This window comes from Podarcis tiliguerta (genome assembly GCF_965153285.1).
Source record: "Podarcis tiliguerta genome assembly, chromosome: 2".
NCBI lineage: Eukaryota > Metazoa > Chordata > Lepidosauria > Squamata > Lacertidae > Podarcis > Podarcis tiliguerta.
The window spans coordinates 83,202,094-83,225,781 of NC_139535.1; the positions used below are offsets into that span (position 1 = coordinate 83,202,094).

The 23,688-nt window shown below is 45.1% G+C and overlaps 1 protein-coding gene and 1 long non-coding RNA gene across 6 annotated transcripts in view; one reads left to right on the top strand and one right to left on the bottom strand.

Annotated features, from left to right (window-relative positions):
* Positions 1 to 8,973: 8,973 nt before the first annotated feature.
* On the bottom strand, positions 8,974 to 13,133 carry LOC310671986. The gene is made up of 3 exons (XR_014508333.1): positions 12,989 to 13,133; positions 10,173 to 10,273; positions 8,974 to 9,030 (listed from the first exon to the last, which is right to left on the bottom strand). It is a non-coding gene; the product is annotated as an uncharacterized lncRNA (long non-coding RNA).
* Positions 9,003 to 23,688, top strand: part of CDRT4 (CMT1A duplicated region transcript 4) — a 34,563-nt gene continuing 19,877 nt past the window's right edge. For 2 of the 5 annotated variants that reach the window (XR_014508325.1, XR_014508326.1), the window contains exons 1-3: positions 16,273 to 16,478; positions 17,644 to 17,734; positions 18,987 to 19,078. Coding sequence is in view for 1 of the 5 variants with exons in the window: in XM_083428436.1 (XP_083284562.1) it covers positions 9,106 to 9,144; positions 17,644 to 17,734 (130 nt within the window). In the remaining 4 variants the exon portion in view is untranslated. Of the gene's footprint in view, positions 9,145 to 16,251; positions 16,479 to 17,643; positions 17,735 to 18,986; positions 19,079 to 23,688 lie in introns of those variants that run through there. The other 3 variants (XM_083428436.1, XR_014508324.1, XR_014508327.1) reach the window with 3 other exon arrangements.

The window sequence follows — 23,688 nt, forward strand, 5'->3', positions numbered from 1 at the left end:
CAGGAAGGTGATGAGGGAGCCTCGCCTCATGTCCTTCACACTACACTTCTTAGAGGAACAATAGGGTGGGGCAGGGTTCGCGAAGTGGCTCAAGGGTCAAAAATAGAAGGGAAACTTTGACACACTTCCAGTTTTAAGTGGGTGCAAGTCTTATTCCTAATTTGGCTTTGCTTACATCCAACAAACAATCTTTGATTTGGGCAGCGGTATCTACATCATCAACATCATTATTTTAGGGATGCTTTTAATATTTGTTTAGAGAAGCTTTTAATATTTGATGAATGATTGTATTTTAATATTTTGTTGGAAGCCTTCCAGAGTGGCTGGGGAAACCCAGCCAGATGGGCGGGGTAGAAATTATATTATTATTATTATTATTATTATTATTATTATTATTATTATTATCTGTATGCCACCCTATACCCGAAGGTATCAGGGTGGTTCACAACACAATATAAAAGCACAAAATACATAATAAAAATAATTAAAACAATTAACGATACTAATGTATACAAACTAATTAAAAATACACTCCCCAACAAAGGCCCCTAAACAGCCCACAGATACAAATGCAAACATCCAAATTAACACTTAACATTGAAAAACAATTGAAGGCAACCGCACCCCGAAATTCATATAGGCACTTCAGAAATACAGTCTGTGCAGATACACTGTCCAATACTGGGATGAGGAGAAATGCTACCTGTTACTCTTATGTAGTGGGAAGATGATTTTAAAAGACAAAGCTGTCAGGGGTGGCAGGCCATTTCTAGCGGCTTGGTGGGCTGGGTCTTTCCTGGGGGCCACAGGCCATCGACTCTTTTTGTACAGAAAATAAACATTTAATCATTTCCATTCCCTTTCTCTCTCTTTCTCTCTCTGCCCCAGCCACTCTGGGTAGATTTCAACATAGAGTGGTACCTCGGGTTACAGACGCTTCAGGTTACAGACTCCACTAACCCAGAAATAGTACCTCAGGTTAAGAACTTCGCTTCAGGATGAGAACAGAAATCATGCTCCAGCAGCGCAGTGGCAGCAGGAGGCCCCATTAGCTAAAGTGGTGCTTCAGGTTAAGAACAGTTTCAGGTTAAGAATGGACCTCCAGAACGAATTAAGTTCTTAACCCGAGGTTCCACTGTATATAAAAACATAATAAAACATTAAACATCTTGCCTATACAGGGCTGCCTTCAAAGGTCTTCTAAACGTTGTTTAGTTACTTATCTCCTTAGCTTGGGGATCACATAAAGCAGAAAGATAGTAAGACATAAAATGTTCCAGTTGTCACAGATCGCGCAGTATCCAAGTTGAGACACAGCAGGAGAAAGAGTAAGGAAAGCCTAGAAAATGAGAATGTATGCAGGTAAATGCCTACTTGCATCAATACAAATTTCATACAGAGCTTTTCTATAGTTAATATTTTCTGTATTTAGCTACTTGCCTTTTTTTAATGGACAGACAATAGAAGAGGGAAAAGGGTTGTAATGAGAAAAGGGGGTAGATAAGGTGTATTTAGTGGTCCAAGCGGGCCAGATCAAGGGGACTTTTTGCTCCTCTTTCCCTATCAGTGGTACTGTATAGACTTTTGTTTACAGAATCTTCTGCTTCAAGCAGCCAGTTCTTGTCTTACCAGCAGAGGGAGCCACAACCCTTCTCTCCTTTGCAAAGGCAGGAGGAGCATGCTAGAAAATGGCTACTTTTGGCACAGAGTCCTTTTTGGAAGAACTCCTTTGAAATGGCTCCAGGAATCAATTTAAGTGTGAGAAGTGGAAAAGAATAAGGCAGCCCTTCCCCGCCAGAGCTTCACTTGCCCGGAAAGAGGAGGGAACAGAGCGGGGAGATGCGGAGCCGGGTGGAGCCACAATACGGGGTCACTCTTGGCCTGTGCCTACATTCCTTGGCTGCTGCTGCAGAAGTTCTTGACAGGAAATCCATGACAAAACAGAGCAAGAGTCGCTGTTTCCACCCTTTCTCATAGCCCGCTCACTGCTCCCTTTGGGTCATCGGTGCAGTGATGGGGGATGGGGGGGGAGGAAGATGATTTCGCTGAGCTTTCTTGGAGCAAGGAGCCAAGTGGGAAGGAGCAAATTGGAACCAGGCAGTTGTGTGAAGGAGGAGTGTGCAGGATTGCAAGGCCGAGACCCACAGCCTGGCTCTACTTAGGAGGCGTTTTGAACTCCGTTTAGACTCGCAGGCTCCAGTTTCGGGAAACGGGGCTCGCTTCCCACTGAACGCCTCTTATTAAGCATTTCAGGCTGCAGTCCTGTTTGCCCTGATTTCACAGCCCTCCTTCATCATCACAGATCGAGTTGCAAATCAGACCCCCACCTGAACTCCGCTGTATTTCCAAGTGATGCTTGGTTTCCTTCCAGTGGCTGTTCCATAAAATCCATCTTAGCTCAGCAGAAACAGATGGAAACCTGCTGTCAAGAAAATATAAGTGCCTTGCACGGCATTCCTATGTATAGCCAGAGGTGCTAACTTGAATAAAATATTGGGGGGGGGGGTTTGGAGGTAAGCACTGCTCCACGTAATCGCTCACATGACATGGCACCCCCCCACTTGAATGGCAATGCCCATTAAGTTGGGGGGGTGCGTGCGCTCTTTTCTGATTTCTCCTTTCTTCCATTTCTTATACAGTGGTACCTTGGGTTACATACGCTTCAGGTTACATACACTTCAGGTTACAGACTCCGCTAACCCAGAAATATTACCTCAGGTTAAGAACTTTGCTTCAGGATGAGAACAGAAATTGTGCAGTGGCAGCACAGCAGCAGGAGGAGGCCCCATTAGATAAAGTGGTGCTTCAGGTTAAGAATAGTTTCAGGTTAAGAACAGACCTCCAGAAGGAATTAAGTTCTTAACCTGAGGTACCACTGTACATTCATTTCTTACATCTCAGCTCATCTGTAAGCTGCTTATGTGGCCACTCTGGTTTCTTTAGATGCCTCCCACTTTAATTTCTTGTCAGGTGTGTCTGCCTTTGTGCCCTCTACATTCCACCCTTAAGAAACTTCCATCCATCTTGGACTCCCTTCTCTTTGAGTATTTTAGACCATGGGATCTCACCCAGTAGTTCCTTAAGCTTTTTGAAATCAGCCTGTCCAGTGTGCATGTCAGACTACACTCAGCTTTTCCTTGCCTCTGTGTGATGAAACCCAAGAGGACATGATCACTTCCTCCCAGGTTTCCCAGTACTTCCAGTTTGTTGATCAGTTCCTCCCTGTTGGTGAGAACCAGGTCCAAGATAGTTCATCCCCTTGTCACTTCTTCCACCTTCTGGGAAATGAAATCCTCAGCGAGGCAATGGAGGAATTTGTTGGACCTTGCATTATTGGCAGAGTTTCAGTTCCAACACACATCCGGATAGTTGAAGTCTCCCATGACTACTATATCTCTCCTTTTTGAATGTTTGGTAATTGCTCTAGGAAGGCATCATTCAGGTCTTTGGTCTGGCTTTGAGGTCTATAACAGACACCCACAGTATGGTTCCTGTTGCTTCCCTCTCCGACCATTTTTACCCCTTTACAATCCCTGGTGGCCTTTTTGGGGAGTGTGATGGTAATCCTGTCTACATATGCAAGGCAGGCATGCCCAGATGTTCTCTGCAATAATTTCCCTCCTCCAATCACTGGAGGGATCGAATCATGGCATATTCTTGAACAGCAGACAAGCTTTAGAATGTGGTCTGTCAGTATATCCCCAGCGAGTTGAAACAGCTGCAAGGATCAAAGGCAGCCTCAGGATGGAGCCTCTTACTCAAGCAAGGCCAATTGAAGAAGCAGGAGGAGGAGGAGGAAACAGTGGTGGAACATTTCACTTGAGTTATTTTGAATCTTATGCTCTTTTCTGGGAAGAGCTATAATATACATGTTTAAAGGATGGGGAACCTGAGCTTCGTCAATATAGTAGGAGATAGCTCAGCCAGTAGAGAATGAGATTCTTAATTTCAGGCCTGGGGGTTTGAGTCCCTTGTTGGACAAAAGATTCCTGCATTGCAGGGGGTTGGATTAGATTACCCTTGTGGTCCCTTCCAACTTTGCAGTCCTGTGCTTCTGTGAAATGTTCTTGGGCTCCAGCTTCCACCAATCCCAGCTACCAGGGCTAGTGTTCAGGGATGATGGGAGCTGCACTGCAAAAACACCACATCCCTGATATATTCATTATAAAAACCATTAGCCCTTGCCTTTTAGGAAGGGGCTGTAAGTTAGTGGTAGAACACCTGCCTTGTTTTCAGGAGGTCCCAGGGTCCATGCCTGGCAACTCCTCTCAGCCTCAAGCAAGATGGCCAATGCTCAGGAGTGATAGGAGTTGTAGTTTAACAACCTCTGGAGGGCCACAGATTACACACACACACACACACAAACACACACAATGTAGACAATCTTGAGCTCAATGGGCTTATAGTGTGGCATAGGATAAAGCAGCTTCCTAAGGCTGCACAACTTCTAGATTATGCCGGATTGGTGTGGTCATTGCTTTCTGTTTGGCATTAGGTTTCAAAGTTGCTAGCAGCATTTCTCATCAATGACACATCCTTTGGCTGAAGAAATCCAGCATCTCCTCTGCAGGCAGCAACCCGGCAAAAGGGATTGTGTACATTTTTTTGTAAAAGAGCAAGGTGGTGGTTCTTCGCCAGCAGCCAGCCCTCCTCTCTTTCTGTTTGGGAAACCACAGACAAGCCACACAAAAGCCCTTCTAGCCATGTGAACTCTCTGGCATTCCAGATGTAAACAGAGCTGTTCGGCTATCTCCGACCTTCCACATGTGTTTTGCAGCCATTTCCTATGAATGGCGCACTTACGAGGACAGTCGGGTCTCAAGCCACATGACTCTAGTGGTGCTTTTTACTCATGTGAACCCTCCAGCAGATTCCTTTTTGCCTACATCTCTCTGAAGATGAATGTCAAATCTACACTGGCCAGAATGTTCATCTGAGTGACCAGTGTCTTCCAGTCTGACAGCACAACCCCACGTAAGGAATGTGTGAGAGAAGTTTGATGGCTATTTTCAAGTCCATGCATGGAAACTTTGAGGGCTGAATATTAGATTCCTGGGACTTCTGTCTTGTTTCAGTGCCCTAATGAAACCAGTGACACCGTCTCTGTGTCAATACATTCAATTCGAGAAGATCTACCACCCAGCAGTTGCCTTGAGGCCCTGAAGAGCAGAGAATTGCAATTTGGAAACTGCTCAGCAAAAGATCTGGACAAGCGAAAGAGATGCTTGACTGCTGCTCCCTGGCTAGCCATGGTGGTGCTTGGAGATGGCTAAGGAGGAAGGTATTTTTATACCAGCCATTATTTATCAAGATAAACTCTTTAAATACATTTCCACCGCAGAGGTGAATCATGCTTCCTGGAGATGAGCTTATCTCATCCTGTCCAGGAACAAAAATCCTGGAGGCCTTGCAAAGTGCGAACTTTGCCTTTCCCAGAGAGCACATACCAATCCTTCTAGTTTCCTCACTGAGTTTCCTGATTCTCAGACTCCCTCACCCAAATCCTAGGCTCACACACGGGGACACACCTAGCTGCTGTCATCATATGTGATGGAACTCCAGCAAGTCCTCCCAGCCTTGAACACTCATTTGGAAACAGGGTTGTCAAGAGAATTCTTTTCATAAACAAACAGAAATTGGAAAAGCTTCAGGAATGAAATCATGCGATCATCATGCTAGTGCTTAAACTGGACCAACATGGGTCCCAGAGATGACACAGGGAGAATGATCCCAAAGCTTAACAGCTCTGCTGCCTGATCTCTAAATCCCCTTTGTCTGACTCTGCTCACATTGTCTCCCAAGCTCCAGTGCCAATGTCTAGCAGAGAGGGCACCCAGCACCAAAAGGAAAGGATTCTCTCTCTATTCTTTGGTTCATGACTAGATGGTTTCCAAAGCTAAAACTGTTTTTGTATGTAATCTGCCCAAGTTGTGAGTGGTTATTTCAATTCATGCCATGCCAAATTGTTTTTCAGGTGAACAGTTTTGGTGCAAAAAGGGGACTTGGAGAGCAAAAGACATTTCCTTTTATTTTGCTGCCAGCTTGCGCCCTTTTTACTTCCACAGATAACATATGCTTTGGGGGTATTTCTTGAAAAAGAATTCATCCTGATGCCCACATGATCCTAGCCAACCAGTGCTACATTCTGGAACCATCCCTGGAGTTATGACTAGAACCACCTCAGAACTCTACTAACTGACATTGGGCCTACCTTGTGAGCAGGGCTGATTCCAGACTGCTGCTATTCAATCACTTCCTGGCAAATCCAGGCTGTGCAATTAGGGTTGACCAACTTCTCAAGAGGATCAGACCTTTTATGATAAGGAAATTGATGGGAAAATGTGCTGGAAAGTGTGGGATAACATTGGTTCTGAAGCAATGTCATCTAACCTCTTTGAAAACAAATCAGGATGAATGCTCCAAAACGAGGTCATCTTGAAGAGCTCAACTATTCATTTGAAGAAGAAAAATGCTCATCACACACATCTAGTTTAGCCCTCAGCTGAGGGAAGCAATAAAGTGGGTTGAGCCTGCAAAGAAGAAACTGTTAACTAACATTGCTGGGGAACTTTGCTGAATGGAGTTTACTGAGTAAGCATTATATGAGGTTATTTTACTATGGGAAAAGGTCATTGCTGGATAATATGGCTATAAGTTAAGGCTGCATATTCTGCTCCTGTTTTCCTGAGAGGAAACACCATTGGATTCAATAGGACATATTTCTGAGTCTTCTTTCATAGGGGAGTCTGTGTGACCTCTTTTAATTTTGCTTCATCCAGGTAAGAAGAAGGACTCTAGCATGGAAACAGCCTAGCTCTCCATGCAGCTAGACCTCTTGCTGCTAAATTCATCATATGATTCTCCTTTATAACTTGTAGCGATATGTGTGTTGCTTGATCCAGCTCCCTTTGAGAGACAAACTATTAACTTTATAATCTGGGTTAAACTGCTCACTGTGTTTGCACATCAAACAGCATGCCCAAAATTTAGTAGGTTTCTCCATCTTCCACCCCATTCCATCTGAGCTATTACGCTTTTCTTTTGCTCTGCTACTCAACTGGTGTTGTACTGTTCTGTATTTATTTAAGCAAGCAAATTCTCTTAAGTCACCCCCTGGCTGCATTAAGTAACAGGGGGCTGACCAGTTCCCTGACTGCTGCAGTATTTCAGAGAACCACTTGGATGGCTGAAGGTTGCATTCATTCACACTCAGGTGGCAAGCGCAGCTAGTTAGAAAGACATGTCCCTGCTCTGCTGGCCTCCAGTGTTGATTGGCAAGCTAGCTGAGCAGGAAATACTATTCCTGCCCTGCTCCAACCTTGCCTTCCTCATACACCACCTTTCAGCATCAGTCAATGAAAAAGAGCCCCCTTCTGCCTGATTGTACTGAACATTGCATTAGGGGAAGGGTGTGTGAAAATGTTTATAGTGTGAGCTCATGGAAAGAGAAGCGCTGGCAAGAATCTAGATTGCAGAGCGAATGCCAGAGGAATCTCAGAGCCCCAGCATAAAGTGCATCATTGCTTTTAGTGAGTGCTGACTTGCTGCTAATGTTGATGTGCTGGTTGGAGTGAGGGATTATCAGGGAATGCAATAAAATTGACATCATGCTTCGGAGCTGAGGCAAGGTTGCATCTGTCAACAGCACGGCCATCTTCTTTGCTCACAATTCTAAAAATATATCTGTATTGAATGAAGGACTTCATCGACTTCATCCGTGGCCGAGAGAGAGGCTTCCTACAAATGCAGACAGGAATTGTGCATCCCTAGAGTAGCTTTCCAGACATCTTTGATACTCACGGGAGACATGGTGGCCCAGCTTTTCATAGTGGGAGAGGTATTTTTTTAAAAAATGCAATTACCCCATTAATTCTTAAACTTACATATACACAGAATATTATTCCCTTCCCTCAAAATAAGCAGCTTTTCCTTTTTATGTAATGAGGACACTCTGTGCGTACCAATCGGGCCTAGAGTCAGTGGGTGGGGGAATCTGTTTTTGCAGACCCTGTACCCATTTTTCCTACTGGAAGGTCCGCAACACAGCCACACAATATATTTAAAGCACATGGTTTCTCTCAAAGAATCCTGGGAACAGAACTGGGAACAGAACTACAATTCCCAGCCACCTTAACAAACTACAGCCAGTTGGGTAGGGTATAAATAATAAAATTATCATCATCAACATCACCTGGAGTCTGTTTTTTTGGGGGTGGGGGTGAAGATGTGACCATAGTCCTTACTTCCTGTCTGACACCTAGACTCTTTCGCAGAAGCTTCTTATACATCCTGAAAAAACAGGGAGGGTGGTCCTTCTGTACCAAGCATGAGTGATCCCAAATTGAGAAAAACTAACATTTAGGGCTGGGTGATATATCATCCAAAATTGGTTTGAAGTCCACATCATGGTAACAGTTTCATAATATTTGGCATGGCGATATATTGCAAATCACGATGTGTGTGTGTGTGCTATGTAAAAAATCATGACGTGGGGGGGGGGGGGAATCATGATTCTCTCATGATTCCTGCCATCTCTGTTGCTCTATACTATAAAATAACAGTTGGAACAATATGTTAAATGTAAGTAAAAATATCTCTGTTTTAGACTCCTGAGTAGTAGCAGTTGTCAGGACATTGCCTCATTCGCTTCCACACAGTTCCATCCTGATTTCAGACATTGTCATATATTGGTATATTGTAATGTTTAGCTGGTGATATATCATGATGTTGAAAACCGGACATCACTCAGCCCTAACACCCTTATGGATTGCAGGATCTAGAATCAGTGGTGGAGCAGGATCTAGAATCAGTGGTGGAGCAAGTTGATTGGGCACCCTGTGCCCAGGGGCGGGGCCAACCACCCACGGGACTGGGCAAGCCAGGGCAGGATGCTCTGCGGGGCCTCTGAAGAGTCTGTCCTACAGCTGAGGGGGAGGCAGTGGGCAGACCGTTTGGGGCAGTGTGGAGCCTGTGGGAGCTTAGATCATGAGTACAAATCTTCACCGGGAATTCAAACGATGGCCTTCTCCTCTGTTGACAGAGTATCACATTACTGCCTAAGCTTGATGCCTTAGTCCAAAACTTCAGCCACAGTGACAATTCCTTATGGAGCCTTTGGTGGGAGAGATGACTAAAACACACCAGGTAAGCAGTCACGGTCTAGTTGCTTATGTCTCCTATCAAGCCAAAGCTTTCCCCAGTGGGATTATACAAAGCTGTTTATACTGGATTCAGTTATGACTGAGCTTGCATTCCACTGGAGTTCACGTATGTTCAGGGAATAACATGTCAACTCATCGTTTTGGAGTTGCATTTGCTGTTTACTTTCAAGCTACCTGTTTTTGGCAATTGGCATCGCCACTCCATTGTGTAAGTGCATGTATATTTGCAAGTATACACATGTATGTATCAAATCTTCATCTTCACAGATATCCTCAGAGGTCAGTGGCTACATAGCAGATAATAGTTATGGCCCTACAATCTGCATCACAAACACATTATGGAGATTAAATGGCTATTCAGGTATTATACAGGGGTTGTATATTGCCAGTGGATTCTACTCTGTCCACATTTCCCACCAACAAATTGGACCACAGCTGAACTGGGGTGGGGAGGGTCAAATGGGATGAGCTCCCAGTTTTGAAAATTCAGATTTTGATGGTGTGTAGATTCAAAAGGTCTTTGTAAGACAAAAATCTGAGGTTAAGGGTTTTTTAGCAATAATGCTATGAAAGAATATGTAAAAATGGAATGTTAACAGATGGAAAGTTAAAGTTAAACTATATTAAGGTCAAAATTAAGATAAAGGTAAAGAGGGAAAGGATTTGCTGAACAAACAAATTGAATTGGAATACAAAGAGGGGAGGTGTGGGGAAGTCCAAGAAACAAGCAAATGTAAGATATGTTTTGAAAGATTGAATTGTTTTTTTAATTGTTTTTTAATTTTTGTATTTTTTCTTGTTTTTTTCTGTTATTTTGTGAAAATCTTAATAAAATATTATATTAAAAAAAATCTGATGCTTTGATAGAACTAGAGACCTTCTTAATTACTTATGCCATTTATGTCTCACCACCAAGAAGCTCAAGATAGCATAAATGGTTCTCCACCCCGATTTCATCCTCCCAGCATCCCTGTGAGGTAGACTTGGCTATTTATACCCTGACTGACTGACCTTCTGTGTATCAGAGTGGGCACCCTCAATGGCCAAGACCTCTGTATAGATATCCAAAACAATCAAATTGGAATGTGGAAAGAAACGAGCCTCAGATGTCCCTATTGGTATAAAAAAATATTTTCCTAAGTACGTAGATTAAATTATTTTTTTGGCACAGCCAAGACTACCACAAACCTGACTCCCACAAACTCTGATTACCATGATACCCAAAGCAACAAAGACACCTTCCTCTTCCACACACCCACAAACACGCCTCCTCCTCTATTTTGGAACTGACTGCAGGCAGAGCCTCAAATTGCTCTTCTGCCTCTTGTATTTTTGGCCCAGTCTCCACTTTGAAATGTGACCAAGGTGACATTTGGATGATTAGCGTAACCAGTGGTTATCAGCTTTCCTGGCTGCTTAGGACCTTCTCATAGCCTTGCCATTCCTCAAACGCTGTAGATGCTTCGTGTGAAAAAGAACACCCCTTTTCTGGTTAGTCGCAAGAAGATGACTGAGAGAGAACCAGTACTATCCCTCAAATTAGCACCTGCACATCAGAGCCAGTCCCAGATGCTGAACAATAATTATGGCGAAAACAGTTCATTGTGCAGCAAATACCTTCTTTGGGCAACTTTCAATAGTCACTGGGAGGAACTCAGCATTGCATTAAGTTGATCGTTCTGACAGCTCAAGCATTTCAGCTTACAGGGAAATCTTCTCTAAGCTTTAACACTTTGTTTTGTGGGTTCTCCTGACCTGCCCAGAGCCAATATCAGTGGGTACATGGGGTGAAGAAAAGGGTACAAGTCTCATTGCATGAGAAGGAGTCAGGTGAATCCCACATACTGATTCCTACTGTGACAGAAAAAGATAATACAACTTTCAGAAATTTTAGCCAGATTTTAATTGCTGGCTTACATGTGTGCACATTTGTACAACTAGTTTTACATATTGGACAGTATTACATATTTTAAAATACTGGTTAAGATTATATGGTGAATCCATTTGTTCTATTTTCACCTTTTTAATGGAGGGGTGGGGGGGGGAATCTCAGATATTTAGGGGATGTCCGGTAGGCCACTTTCCAAGTTTCTACTCTGGCCAAAGCACGCAAGAATGCAGGAAGCATCTTAGGAGGAAATAGGTAGTCTGACATCCTTGATCCTGGGAAATCCGGGTCTTTAATGGTCCTTGTCAACTAATAGCCTGCAGTCTCCAACCACCTCAAGATATCTGCAATCATCTTAAAGAAAATTCTCATTTTTATATCCACGTTTACTCCAGTCTTTTCCCATCCTCATGTATGTAACTGGATCAAAATTCTGCAAAACTTGAAATCCTGCTTCCCTAATGCAAGCTGGTCTTCAAGCAGAGGCTGGACAGTCATCTGTTGGAGAGGATCCAGTCCTGTATCAAGCAGGGAGATGAACTTGGTGGCCTACAAGGCCCCCTTCTGACTCTATGGTCACCTCCACATCATACTTCTAACTCATGGTTCTGTGTTCTTTTGTGCACTGGGGACCAATTTGTGGGACGGTGCTGCTAGCTCCAATTGCAAGGGGCCCTCCTGGTCTTTTGTGTGATCTCACAAGGCCTTGCCCTGCACTTGTGTGGCCTTGTGGGTAGAATGCTGGCCTTTTCAAAAGGGCTCGTCATGGTCTTTCCCTTCATCAAGCTTCCCCAACTCACCCTCTCTCAGTTTAGAGTCTCTTCACTGAAGCTTCAAATGGCAGCTGGTTTTCTGGGCCAAAGGAGAATTTTACTCTCAGTCACCATTGTCTATTGGTTGTGAGGTGGGGATTCTTTTGTGGCTTTTTTCTCAGTAAAAAAAAAAAAAGCCATTTTTGTTAGGTGTTTGTCATAACTTGGGTGAAAATAGGATTGGCTTAACATGGCAGATGCTCTGGGATACTTTCCCATAGTTCATTCCAAACCCCACAGGATCACCCTGAGTCAGACATCCCCCCTGTGCTCCACATTGAGGAATTTCCTTTGGAAGAGCCCAAGGTCTGAACATGGGGGTGTCTGATTCATGAGGTAACTGCTGCTTGTCAATGACATACAGCCTGGAGGCATTTGGGTTGAGAGGAAGGGAGGAGACTGCCCAGGGAAGGAAGGAAGAAGAGGCAAGGCTCCAGGGCTGTACGGCCAACCAGTCACGCCTGTGTGTACAGACAGAAATCCTGGCTGTGTAGGTGGTGATCTCAGAACAAATCATTCACTAGCATATCCTTCAAAGATACAAACGGGGCTTTGCCAAATATCCCTTCCTTGGAACAGTAGTCAAACGCACATGTACTGGTTGTATCTCCGCCCAGTGGTTCATAGCAACGTGCTGTTGCATTGTCTCCTGCTAGTTCCCCCCCTTAACCCAGAACAAAGGAAAGAACAAATGTCTTTGCGGCTCACGATGGCAGTAAAGAGAAGGAAAAACTTATTCACTTCCAGGAATGCTGGAAGTCAAGGGAGCACTTGGCAGCACTTCAGTTGATGACACTGCCTCTCTCTATGAGACCATACGCTTCACATCCCAAAGAATAGATGGGGGAGCAGTGTTGCTTTATTTACAGCGGGCGGATGCTTCAGATGGTTATGTTCCCAGAAATAATCAGTACCCTTTGACAAAGTTAATCCCTGATACAAAATCCTCTAAATGAGGGGTGGGGAGACTTATTCAGCCTGGGGACTGCATTCCTGCCATACGTTACCTTCCAGAGTTGACATGCCAACAGAGGGTGGGGCCAAAGCTCCATATACCTTCCATTCACACGTACATATACCTTTCATTCACACTCATCCCTTCATCCATCCACATGCTCCTGACCCACCCTCACTCTGTGCTCATCCTCATCTAGGCATCAGCAGCACATGGTTCCTCTTGGGTTTTTCCCCAAAGATGAAAGTTACAGGTTGCCTGATGTTAAATAGAGAATTGAGAAATTGCTAGTTGTGGCCTGATTAAATAATGGTCATTATGATCTGAGCCAAGGCTGGTCCAATACATTTGGGCACCTGAGGTGAGCCACAAAATGACACCCCCTTCCCCTGCCAGGAACGGGGGGGGGGGGGAGAGATAAAGACATCAGGTTCTGCTGCCCCTGTGGGTCCTGCCACCTGAGGTGGTAATCGTGACTAGTGTCACCTGCAAACCCCATAGTCTTTCGCTGCGTGGTTGGATTTCATGCCATATAAGCAAAGCTAAACACTTTACTTGACATGGTGACATTAAGTGATTGACATGTGGTGGCCCCGCCCACCTGTCAAAATAGCCCACGGGACTTGCGGGAGGTTGAGATCTGGCTCACCGGCTAGATCCAATTCCCACCCCTGCCTTAAAGCAGCACCTGGACACCTAGGATCGGAATGTTAATAGCTCAGGGTATTCAGGTGATGTGTCTCCATGGGAGATAATTGTTAGATGATTGCTTCTTAATACAAGACCACCTTGCATTGTTCTGAAAGTAAAATACCTGGAAGGTCATGAAAAGTGGCATGCCTTTCTTCTCCTGACAGAAGCTGCAGTTGGAGTCGGGAAGAAGAAAGGCTGAGAGAACCAAGAGAGGTGAGTTTGGGTTCTGTAAGCAGCTTTGGGACGCACCTCTTTGGAGATCTGAAGTGGACAACAGTTTGGCTATCTGCTGTCATGTGCAAACTGGGGCTCCAACTCTACTCAATCTATATATCTGCAAATAAACTATACAAAATGCTAGCTAGACTCCAGTGACCACCTTCCAAAGGGAACCAAACTTGTGTAACTGCTTTGCCTCAGGAGCTTCCTACCATGTGGAGAAATCACAATACTTCAACAATATTAGTAGCAGTGGTGCAGGTAACAGCTAGCAGGTAACAAAGTTTCAGTGCCTGTGTCTCTGGGTTGCACCATGCCCCTGAAACGGATGCAGAGAGGAAATGAAAGTGAGGAAGAGGCTGCAGGAAAACAAAGGAGAGATGATGTTGTTACAGAGTGTCCAGCCACTTGGAGTGGCAGCCTTCCAATGGACTCCTGACACAAGGAGGGATGTTGACTTGGAGCCTTGGATTTCAAGCCAATCCAAGTAGCCCTGGCCTTTGTGGTTTCTTGATTGTCTTTTCCCTAGTTGACCCCCTGCCAGTTGTTTGTGACTCCCACACTGTACAGCGTCACATGCACAGTTCCGGTGTGATCTGTGAGCCTGCCAAGAGGATGACTTAATCTAGATCTACAAGAGGCATCTCTCTCTCTCTCTCTCTCTCTCTCTCTCTCTCTCTCTCTCTTTCTTCTGAGGATGCCAAAAAAGTGCATCATTGTTTGCTTTGACAGCCTTGATTTCACCTCAGGGAAGCTTCCCCCACAGTGACTCTTCCAGTATTCCTGTTAGAAAACCATTTATCTCGGATTGCTTCCAACCTGGCAGCAACAGGAAGAGAAATATCTCCTGCAGAAACATACCATTTACAATGCTCAGTCCAACAGGGGTTTGAGGGGGAATTATAGTAGCATTGAAATGTTAGGGAGGTTAGATGTCATGGGCATCTGTGGGTTATAAATAGATAAAGATAAATAGATAAAGATATAAATAGATAAAGATATAGATAAAGTGGGCAGGTGCTCCCTGCCCATGACCCATAATCCCCAGATTCCTATCATTTTACCAAAAAAAGAGAGTAAGTTTCTAACATTTTTAGAACCTCAGATATGAAGCAAAATGTACAGGCAGTAATTCTCCTATCTTTTTTTTTGAAACTAGCATGCTCCTCCCCTTTCAGTGTTTTACCTCTCTGGGATAATTCCTGCAGAGGCTCATGGGTACCACCAACTTGATAGGGAGTAGCACTTTGGCACTACCCACTTCACAATGTCCCCTGTGGGCTATAACAACACTCTAAGGACAGGTCGCCAATTCAATAAATAAGTTTGCTGGCGTTTGTGGTATGGTTGGGCTACGCTCTTCTATAAGCCCCTGTTGGACAACCCCAACACTAGGTGTAAATCTTCCTTGGTCAAGGACCCCACAGAACCTCTTGCCATATAGGTTGCCATGCTCAGTCACAGACTGCTTTCTTGTTCCATCATCTTGGCCAACTGGGAACTTACTTCTCTGTTCCTGTTTCCTTCCCTGCCCCATTCTCTATGGTTCTTTTAGCTCTTTTTGTCCTTTGCCTCCCCTGCTTTTCCATAGAGCTTTGTCCATTTTCTTAAGGGAGAGGGCCATAACTCTGTGGTGTGCCATAAAAAAACATATCCTTTATATGAAAAAGGTCCCAAGTTGAATGCCCAGGATCTCCAGATAAAGCTGGGAGAGCCCCCTGTCTGAAACCCTGGAGAGCTACTGACTATCAGAATAGAGTCAATATTGAACTGGATGGACCAGTGGCTTGACTCGGTATACACCAGCTTTCTCTCACTGTCCTCTTGCCTGTTTTGGGCACTCTCTCTTCACCTGCTTTTGCCTGCTCCTCTGGGATACTTCATCAGCAATTTCCCACCACACCATCTGTCTAATTCTTATCCAGCTAAACTCCCTTTCACTGCTCTCTGCCTCCTGCCCATCTCTGTTCCTCTCCTTTCCTCATCTTCACTTTCTGCCAATGCCAACCAAACTTGGAAGAAATTGCCAGCCTGTTTTACATAAGTCATAGTGTTATTGAGTTTTTGTTGAGCTCATAGGGCTGGACCCCACCACCACCTCAATCTGCAAAACAACAGGGCTGATTCCCATTCATCAACCCAAGTGAAAGGGGACATTTGCAGCATCTGCATTGATGGAATTCGGCTAAATTTTCTCAACAGGATATGATTGTTCAAATGATGATTTGTACACTTTAACACACCACAGACTGACAGTGCAGAAAGCTTCCATGCAGGCACATCCATAGAAAGCATAATCAAACTCTCACTTAGGCTATCATGTGCCCAACCCTTCCATGTATCTACCCTGCAGTTGCCTGGTAGCTGACACAACATGTTCTCAGTTGTAAATCTTTTAATTCCACCAAGACTTGAAGGCAACTTAGCCAGCAGAGCTGCAGGATGCAAGATCCCTAAAATGGAGGAATAATATAACTGGATTACTGTGCCAACTATGTCATAATCCCAGCTCCTAGCAATAATCTACAATGCTATGTTGGAGAGTGATATGAGGATGCCACAATGATTTACACCAAGGGAGCCTCAAGGAGCAGGGCAGAACAACAGCTGCATGAGTATTGATTCCTAATTCTATTTGCAGGAGAAAACAACTCCTACTAGCACGATAACACATGAGAGGGTTTCTTCCAGAGGGACTTGAAGTTCCCATTGCACCTGATAGTCAGAAAAGAAGAGAGAGCCTTCCTTAGGTACCATATGCTTCATGACACCAGGAAGGCTTGTAGCTCAGTGGTAGAACACATGATTTGCATGCAGAAGGTTCCAGGTTCAAGCCTTGGAATCTCTAAGCAGGGCTGGGAAAGGCCTCTGCCTCAAACTTTGGAAATCCAGTGTCAGTCCATGTAGACCAGGGTTTCCCAAACTTGGATCTCCAGTTGTTGTTGGACTACAACTCCCATCATCCCTAGCTATGAGGGTGATGGAAATTATAGTCCAAAAAACAGCTGGAGACCCAAGTTTGGGAGACCCTGGTGTTGACAGTACTGAGCCAGATGACACTAGCAGTCTATTATTATTATTATTATTATTATTATTATTATTATTATTATTATTTATTCATACCCCGCCCACCTGGCTGGGTTTCCCCAGCCACTCCGGGCGGTTCCCAACAGAACATTAAAAACATGATAAAACATCAAGTATTTAAAACTTCCCTAAATAGGGCTGCCTTCAGAGTCTTCTAAACATCAGATAGTTGTTTATTTCCTTGACAAATGATGGGAAGGCATTCCACAGGGCGGGCGCCACTACCAAGAAGGCTATCTGCCTGGCCAAGGGCTTCATGCTATATTGCTCTGTTTTGCTCTGTCTTAATTTGCATTGCTCCATTAGCCAACATGGCAACTGAACTAAAAAGAGGTGATAAATTGCATGGAAAAAGAGACACAGGGAAGGTAAAGAACAGTCTGTTTAGTAACACCGCATTGGTCATCAAAGGGCAGCTTGATTAATTATGGCAATGTGCATAAACTTTCATTCTGGAATCATAGTTTTTGCATGAGGCATTGACTACAATGATTAATAGAAAAGATGCTAAGGTTTTATTGTACTGCTTTGTGTTGTGTGGAACAAACTTTTGCACTGAAGTGCCTCATAATTATGGAAGTGAATGATAAAACGCCTCTTCATTTTAGATGGTCTGTGAACCTAGCAATGTCCCTCGTGAGCCTTTATTTCCTTGAGCAGGACTTCAGTATAGCAGCTCTATGGCAACCACCCTGTTTACTGGCAGGCATTTGCAACTTTCTAAACTGCACCTAGCTTCTGGGAGAGCAAAAGAAACAGAAATGCATCCTGTTTGCTGTGTGCCAACCTGTAACTTATTAAGCCTAACAAATGGATATTTTCTTAAAGGATCTCTTAGAGCCTTCTCAGAGGGACATCTTCAATCACTTGACAAGGACGAAAACAACCATGGCAGTCCCTTTTAAGAGCGCACTGAAAGGTAAGGCATTCTGGGTTGACTTGCTACATCACCATCAGAGAGCGAATCATCTGTTGTGGCCAAATCCCAATCTGAACAAAATTACTGAAGAGTTGATCTATTTTGTTAGGAAAGCTTAAGGTAAAGGTAAAGGTACCCCTGCCCGTACGGGCCAGTCTTGACAGACTCTAGGGTTGTGCGCCCATCTCACTCAAAGAGGCCAAGGGCCAGCGCTGTCCGAAGACACTTCCGGGTCACGTGGCCAGCGTGACATCGCTGCTCTGGCGAGCCAGAGCCGCACACGGAAACACCGTTTACCTTCCCGCTAGTAAGCGGTCCCTATTTATCTACTTGCACCCAGGGGTGCTTTCGAACTGCTAGGTTGGCAGGCGCTGGAACCGAACGACGGGAGCGCACCCCGCCGCGGGGATTCGAACCGCCGACCTTTCGATCGGCAAGCCCTAGGCACTGAGGCTTTAACCCACAGCGCCACCCGCGTCCCTTAGGAAAGCTTATGTACTGCTTAATCAAAAGGAACATCCAAGTGGTGTTATGTTACTGGTATCAATGTGTTCCCCATACATCTTCATTGAATTACATGTTTAAAGTTTTCTTGGTACATGCTGAATTTGCACAGTTGCAGCCCTGCATATTCAAATATATTGGATGAAGTGTTGCTATTATTTTTTAAAGGTGGGTTTGGGGAAGAGAGAGATCCTTGAGATGGGACTATATAGCACCTGTGTTTATCTTATGCCAAAAGAAATTAATAGAAGTTACCATATTCTCGGAGGCAGGAGGGCGGTCATGGATGCAAAGGCATAAATTCACTTTCATTGAAAGACTTTCATACTGAAGAACTACGGCCAGAAAGATGGCTTCTATCCAAACTAAACAAAAATGTTTTGCACCTATTTTTTGTGGAGTTCAAAGAAACAACAACAAGAAAGTGGAGAATGACCACTGAATGACCATAGAATGTGCAGTGCACGCAGCACCACTTCCTTGCATGATTATACTCAGCAGATCACATGAAAAATTGCCATAGACATTTGTCCCAATTCAGCAGTAAATAGCAGGTTTTCCCAGGGGAAAGTGGTGGGAAAGGTGGAAGTGTGGGTGAGCCATAGGTTGGAAATATGCATTGTGAAATATGGAGAGCACAAATTTTGAAGCGCTGCTGTGTTTCAGTTAATGAATTGTTTTGGAAAGTGCAGATCATGTTGGTTCATCTTCAAATGCAAACTGAATTTAGTTTTCTCCTGGTTCCTAGGCCCCACCACTGGGCATGAGAATTTTGAAGCAAAATCCAATAATTTGAAGGTTCTGTGTTGACAGTTCCAACCTGATAATCTGGCAACCCTGGTTTGTATTCCTTAATCAACCACTATCCTTGCAGCCAGAATTAATTTCCTTCTTTCTTTATATATTGGAAAGCAAAAAGGTTTGTTTTAGAAGAGAGAGTTCACTGTTATTACTGCAAAAGTTGCTGAAGCACAAAAGCAAACCCTTCCACATGTTAGAGCAATGTTTTCCTTTTCACTGAGGTCTGAAGGACAAAACCAGAAGAACGCTCAGTGTGTTTTTTGGATAAGGTTTCTGGCAATGCTTTCACTTGAAGTAGAGGTTTGGGGTAACTCATATTACTTTTGATGTTTATTTATTTTTATCTCAGTGGTTTCTAAGTGTTACATTTTGGTTCGAGTAGGCAATGAAAATGTTCAAAATTTCAGCCCGGTTGATAGTTAAAAAGGTAAAGGGACCCCTGACCATTAGGTCCAGTCATGACTGACTCTGGTGTTGCGGCGCTCATCTCGCTTTATTGGCCGAGGGAGCTGGCGTACAGCTTCCGGGTCATGTGGCCAGCATGACTAAGCTGCTTCTGGCGAACCAAAGCAGTGCATGGAAACGCCGTTTACCTTCCCGCTGGAGCGGTACCTATTTATCTACTTGCACTTTGATGTGCTTTCAAACTGCTAGGTTGGCAGAAGCAGGGACCAAGCAATGGGAGCTCATCCCGTCACAGGGATTCGAACCGCCGACCTTCTGATCAATAAGTCCTAGGCTCTGTGGCTTAACCCACAGCACCACCCACATTCCAGTGATTGATAGTTACCTGGGTGCCAAAATTACCTGGGTGCCAAATAGGTGAGTCCACCCCACTGGCAGAGGAGGAGGGGAGCGGGGGGAGCGCACCGCCCCCAGCAGCATGATCCCGGTGGGGTGCCATCATGACTGCCCCCGCCTGTGTGGGTGCCACACCCCTGCGGGCAGCGCGCCACACCCCCACCTGCTCTCTGCTCCCCGATGATGGAGCATGAAGCTCCGCCACTGGTCCACCCCATCCTCAGCAGGCTTGCTTCTTAGGGATTTGTAGCTCTCTTTGAGTGGCTTCAGAAGCCTCATATGGAAACTGCCCAGAGAAATTGGTGTTATGGGACCAGCGTCATCCAAGTCTCCTCCAAAAACATGAAATAAGCCCATGACCAACAGTTCTTCATGGCTTAACAAGGTCTGTGGCTCCATAATGTGAACTTTCTCCATTAGCCTCCTTACTCAGCACGGTGAGTGATGGCTAACATGCAAGGGTCATGGGGAGGGAATGTAACCACAATTCACTTTAGGGAAGCTTTTAATGTTTGATGTATCACAGTATTTTAATATTCTTTTGGAAGCCGCCCAGAGTGGCTGGGGAAACCCAGCCAGATGGGCGGGGTATAAATAATAAATTATTATTATTATTATTATTATTATTATTATTATTCTCACCTTTGTCTGCCTTAACACAAGAGAGTTCAGCTGGATCGGACCAAAGGCCTACCTACTCCAGCCTCCTGTTCTCACAGTGGCCAGCCAGATGTCTTACTGAGGAACTTAAAGGATCCATTAGAAGTGCATCACTTCTGCCACTCTCCTCTTTCTCACAAGCAACCTTTAAGTTGCTATGCTTTCACTTGGCTTCTGCATTATTTGCTTCCCCTAAAAATGCCTAGGCTTGGGCCTTAGTGTGTTGTAGTAATGAAGGTTGCCATTCTATGTGACTTAGCTACCCTGGATTGGTTCACTGATAGCAGCTTCAGAAAGGAAGCTGTTCCCAGTCATGGAGAGAAAGCCACTAGAACAGTCATGAGGAACCTGTGGCCCTCTCAGGTGTTGCTGGACTCCAGCTCCCAATCGTCCCTGACATTTTCCCCTTCTGAATGGCGCTGATCAAACTTTTGAGTCCAATTATATGTGCAGGCCATTGGTTCTGCATATCTGCGCTAGACCCATCACCCCAGATAGGTAAGGGTGGAGCTGATGAGAGGCTGCAAGCTCTCAGATTCCTCCTGATGGCATCTAAGCCTCAGAAAGAACTATGAAAAAGAGGGAGAGAACCAGCCTGAAATGGCCTCCTGAGTAAGGAACTGCTGGGGACTGGCTATGTGCTATCTATTCCCCCCTTCCCAGGATGAACCCAGCTTCTCTGATTTGAAGCAAGTGAGGTGAAGTTGCCCTGAGCTCTGAGGGGTTTGGGACACCTGCCTTTAAAACAGGGTTGGGGAACCTGTGCCCCACATCATCCCTGATCATTGACTTAATGACTATGCTGCTGTGAGTCGTAGTCCACAACCTCTAGAGGGTGCCACATTGGCCGGAAGAACTTCTAGGCCAGGGCTAGGACCAGAAATCTGTATCTAGCTGCCCCACTTGGTAACCTATGAGAAGTAGAGTTGCTGGCAGCAAAGTAGGCTATGGATTGGCTCCACCCCATTGGGTTGTCTTGGACAGGAAGACCTATAAAAGGCTTGTCATTTGGGCTGGGATCCTGCCTGAGTAGCAAAGCCTTCCTGGCTTGATTCCTCAGCTCTGACTCAACTCCTGGCTCACCTTGCTCAGCTGCCGACAGCTGTCAGACAGCATCCGGATGAAGGGAGCAGATTCGAGAGCCTGTGCCTGGTGGAAGGAAAGAGACTACCTCTTCCATGACTGACATAGCTGTGGGTGCGCGAACTTCTTTCGAGGTGAAACCTGGAACTTCTTTAAAGTTCTAGGAGCAGATAGCTGAGAAATCTGAATTGCATTTTCAGTTCTTCTCTCCCTCCTCTTTTTAGCAGCCGACTGAGCTGCCTTCTGGGGAACAGGAAGGTCAAGCTCTGCTTTAGTTCATCCAGGCAGCAGATGTGCTGGTTGCCACCCAGGTGGTGGGGGTTACGAAAACACTGTCTGCAGCGATTGGGCTTGGCGGCTGTGGGCTGCGGAAGCGCCGCCTCTGCCTCGGGGAGAGAATGCTCTTCGAGCCAGAAAGATCATTAGCTTTTGCTCAGAGCGGCCTCCTTTTCATGAGCCTTCTTGTGAGGGGCTCCTTCGAAATCAGGCAGGGCAGGATGGCACTGGTGGCAGATGCTGCTGCTGCTGCTGCTTGCAGGGTCCCCACATGGAGCTGTTGCCATCTGAGAGCTTCAGGAGGCAAATAAGACATCCCGGGCACAGATGGATCTATGAGGCTGCATATTGTTAGAAGCTTGGCGCCTTGCCCAAGAAGACACAGAAAACAGATGTTGCTCCGATGGCGATCCAATGGATAAGCTGTATGCACGCATGCTGCCAGCTCTGATGTCAGCTTCCTTCTCACTCCTCAGGGGCTGAGGCATTTGGCTCTCAGCCTGCAGTGGAGGCTGCGAAAGCTGAGCAGCTCCCACTTGCTCTGGGTGGGTAAACAGGGAGGGGAAGGACTGTGTTGGAGCATCTGCTTTGCATGCAGAAGGTCCCAGGTTCCTTCCATCCATCCCCAGCATCTCCAGTTTGGACTGGGAATGGCTCCTGTTGGAAACCCCCAAAGAGCCACTTTCAGTCAGCATAGATTTCAGACCAGGCAAAAGTGTATGGCAGGGTATGCTCAGCAAAACCCTGTTTCTTTGGAGCAAGACAAACCATGAGACCAGGTTTGCACGTAATGCTAAGCCAAACCTAATAATAATAATAATAATAATAATAATAATAATAATAATACCCCACCCATCTGGCTGCATTTCCCCAGCCACTCTGGGTGGCTTACAGATTATATAAAACATAGTTTTGCTCAGTGCTTTTTTTCTAAAAAAATGTTTAGGGGTACTCTCATTTTGACTCAAGAAAATCACCATTTTATAGTTCAAATCAGGAAAAATAAACACAGTAAATGGACAAAAGTACAAAGATTCACAAAATGTTTAGGGGCATGCGTCCCCCTGCGTCTCCCCAGAAAACAAGCACTGGTTTTGCTGTTGGTAATGTGGTAGCAGCAAGGCCAGGTTTTTGCTCTGCATTGCCACATGCTTGCTCATTCACACTAATCCATAGGTTGTCTTAGCATTATGTCTGAATCAGGCCACTATTTCAGACACCAGTCTTCTCCTCCCAATACGCTTCAGGCAGCAAATCGCCCTCATGTATCTTTAACAGAGTCTCACACAAAAGTTCGTGCACTTATCCATTCATTGCCAATTAAAAGAAGGAAACTTGCTTTTAAAAACTGCAGAATTGTGCCCAGTATGAGCAGGAGGTTTCTGGGTGATATCATGGGAAACAGGGGCAGGGTGGAATTCTCCTTTGAACTCAGTGCCTGGGCTCCTGCTTTGAACTGACAGGCGCATTTCTCCCCAAGGGCTTGAGAAAGGCACATTTGGACTGGATTCGGCGAGAGTGCCTCTAGAGCTGCCCTACTGCTCTCACAATATTTAATAATGATGATAATGACATGTCTTCCTTCACCGTAATGTAAAGTACAAGCCAGGCACTCAATAAACAGGTTATTTGGCATAGCTCACAGCTAAGGGTGTGAGCCTATAGAACCGGTTGCTGTCATTCCCAGTAAACAAGCACCTGTTTCTAATTAGCCTGGAAGGGAGAGAAAATCTTACAAAAGCCACACCTCAAGCATGCTGGCTGGAGGCTGCTGGTCCTTTGCCTCGGAGGAAACACAGATAGGAACAATCTTGGAGGAAAGAGCGTCA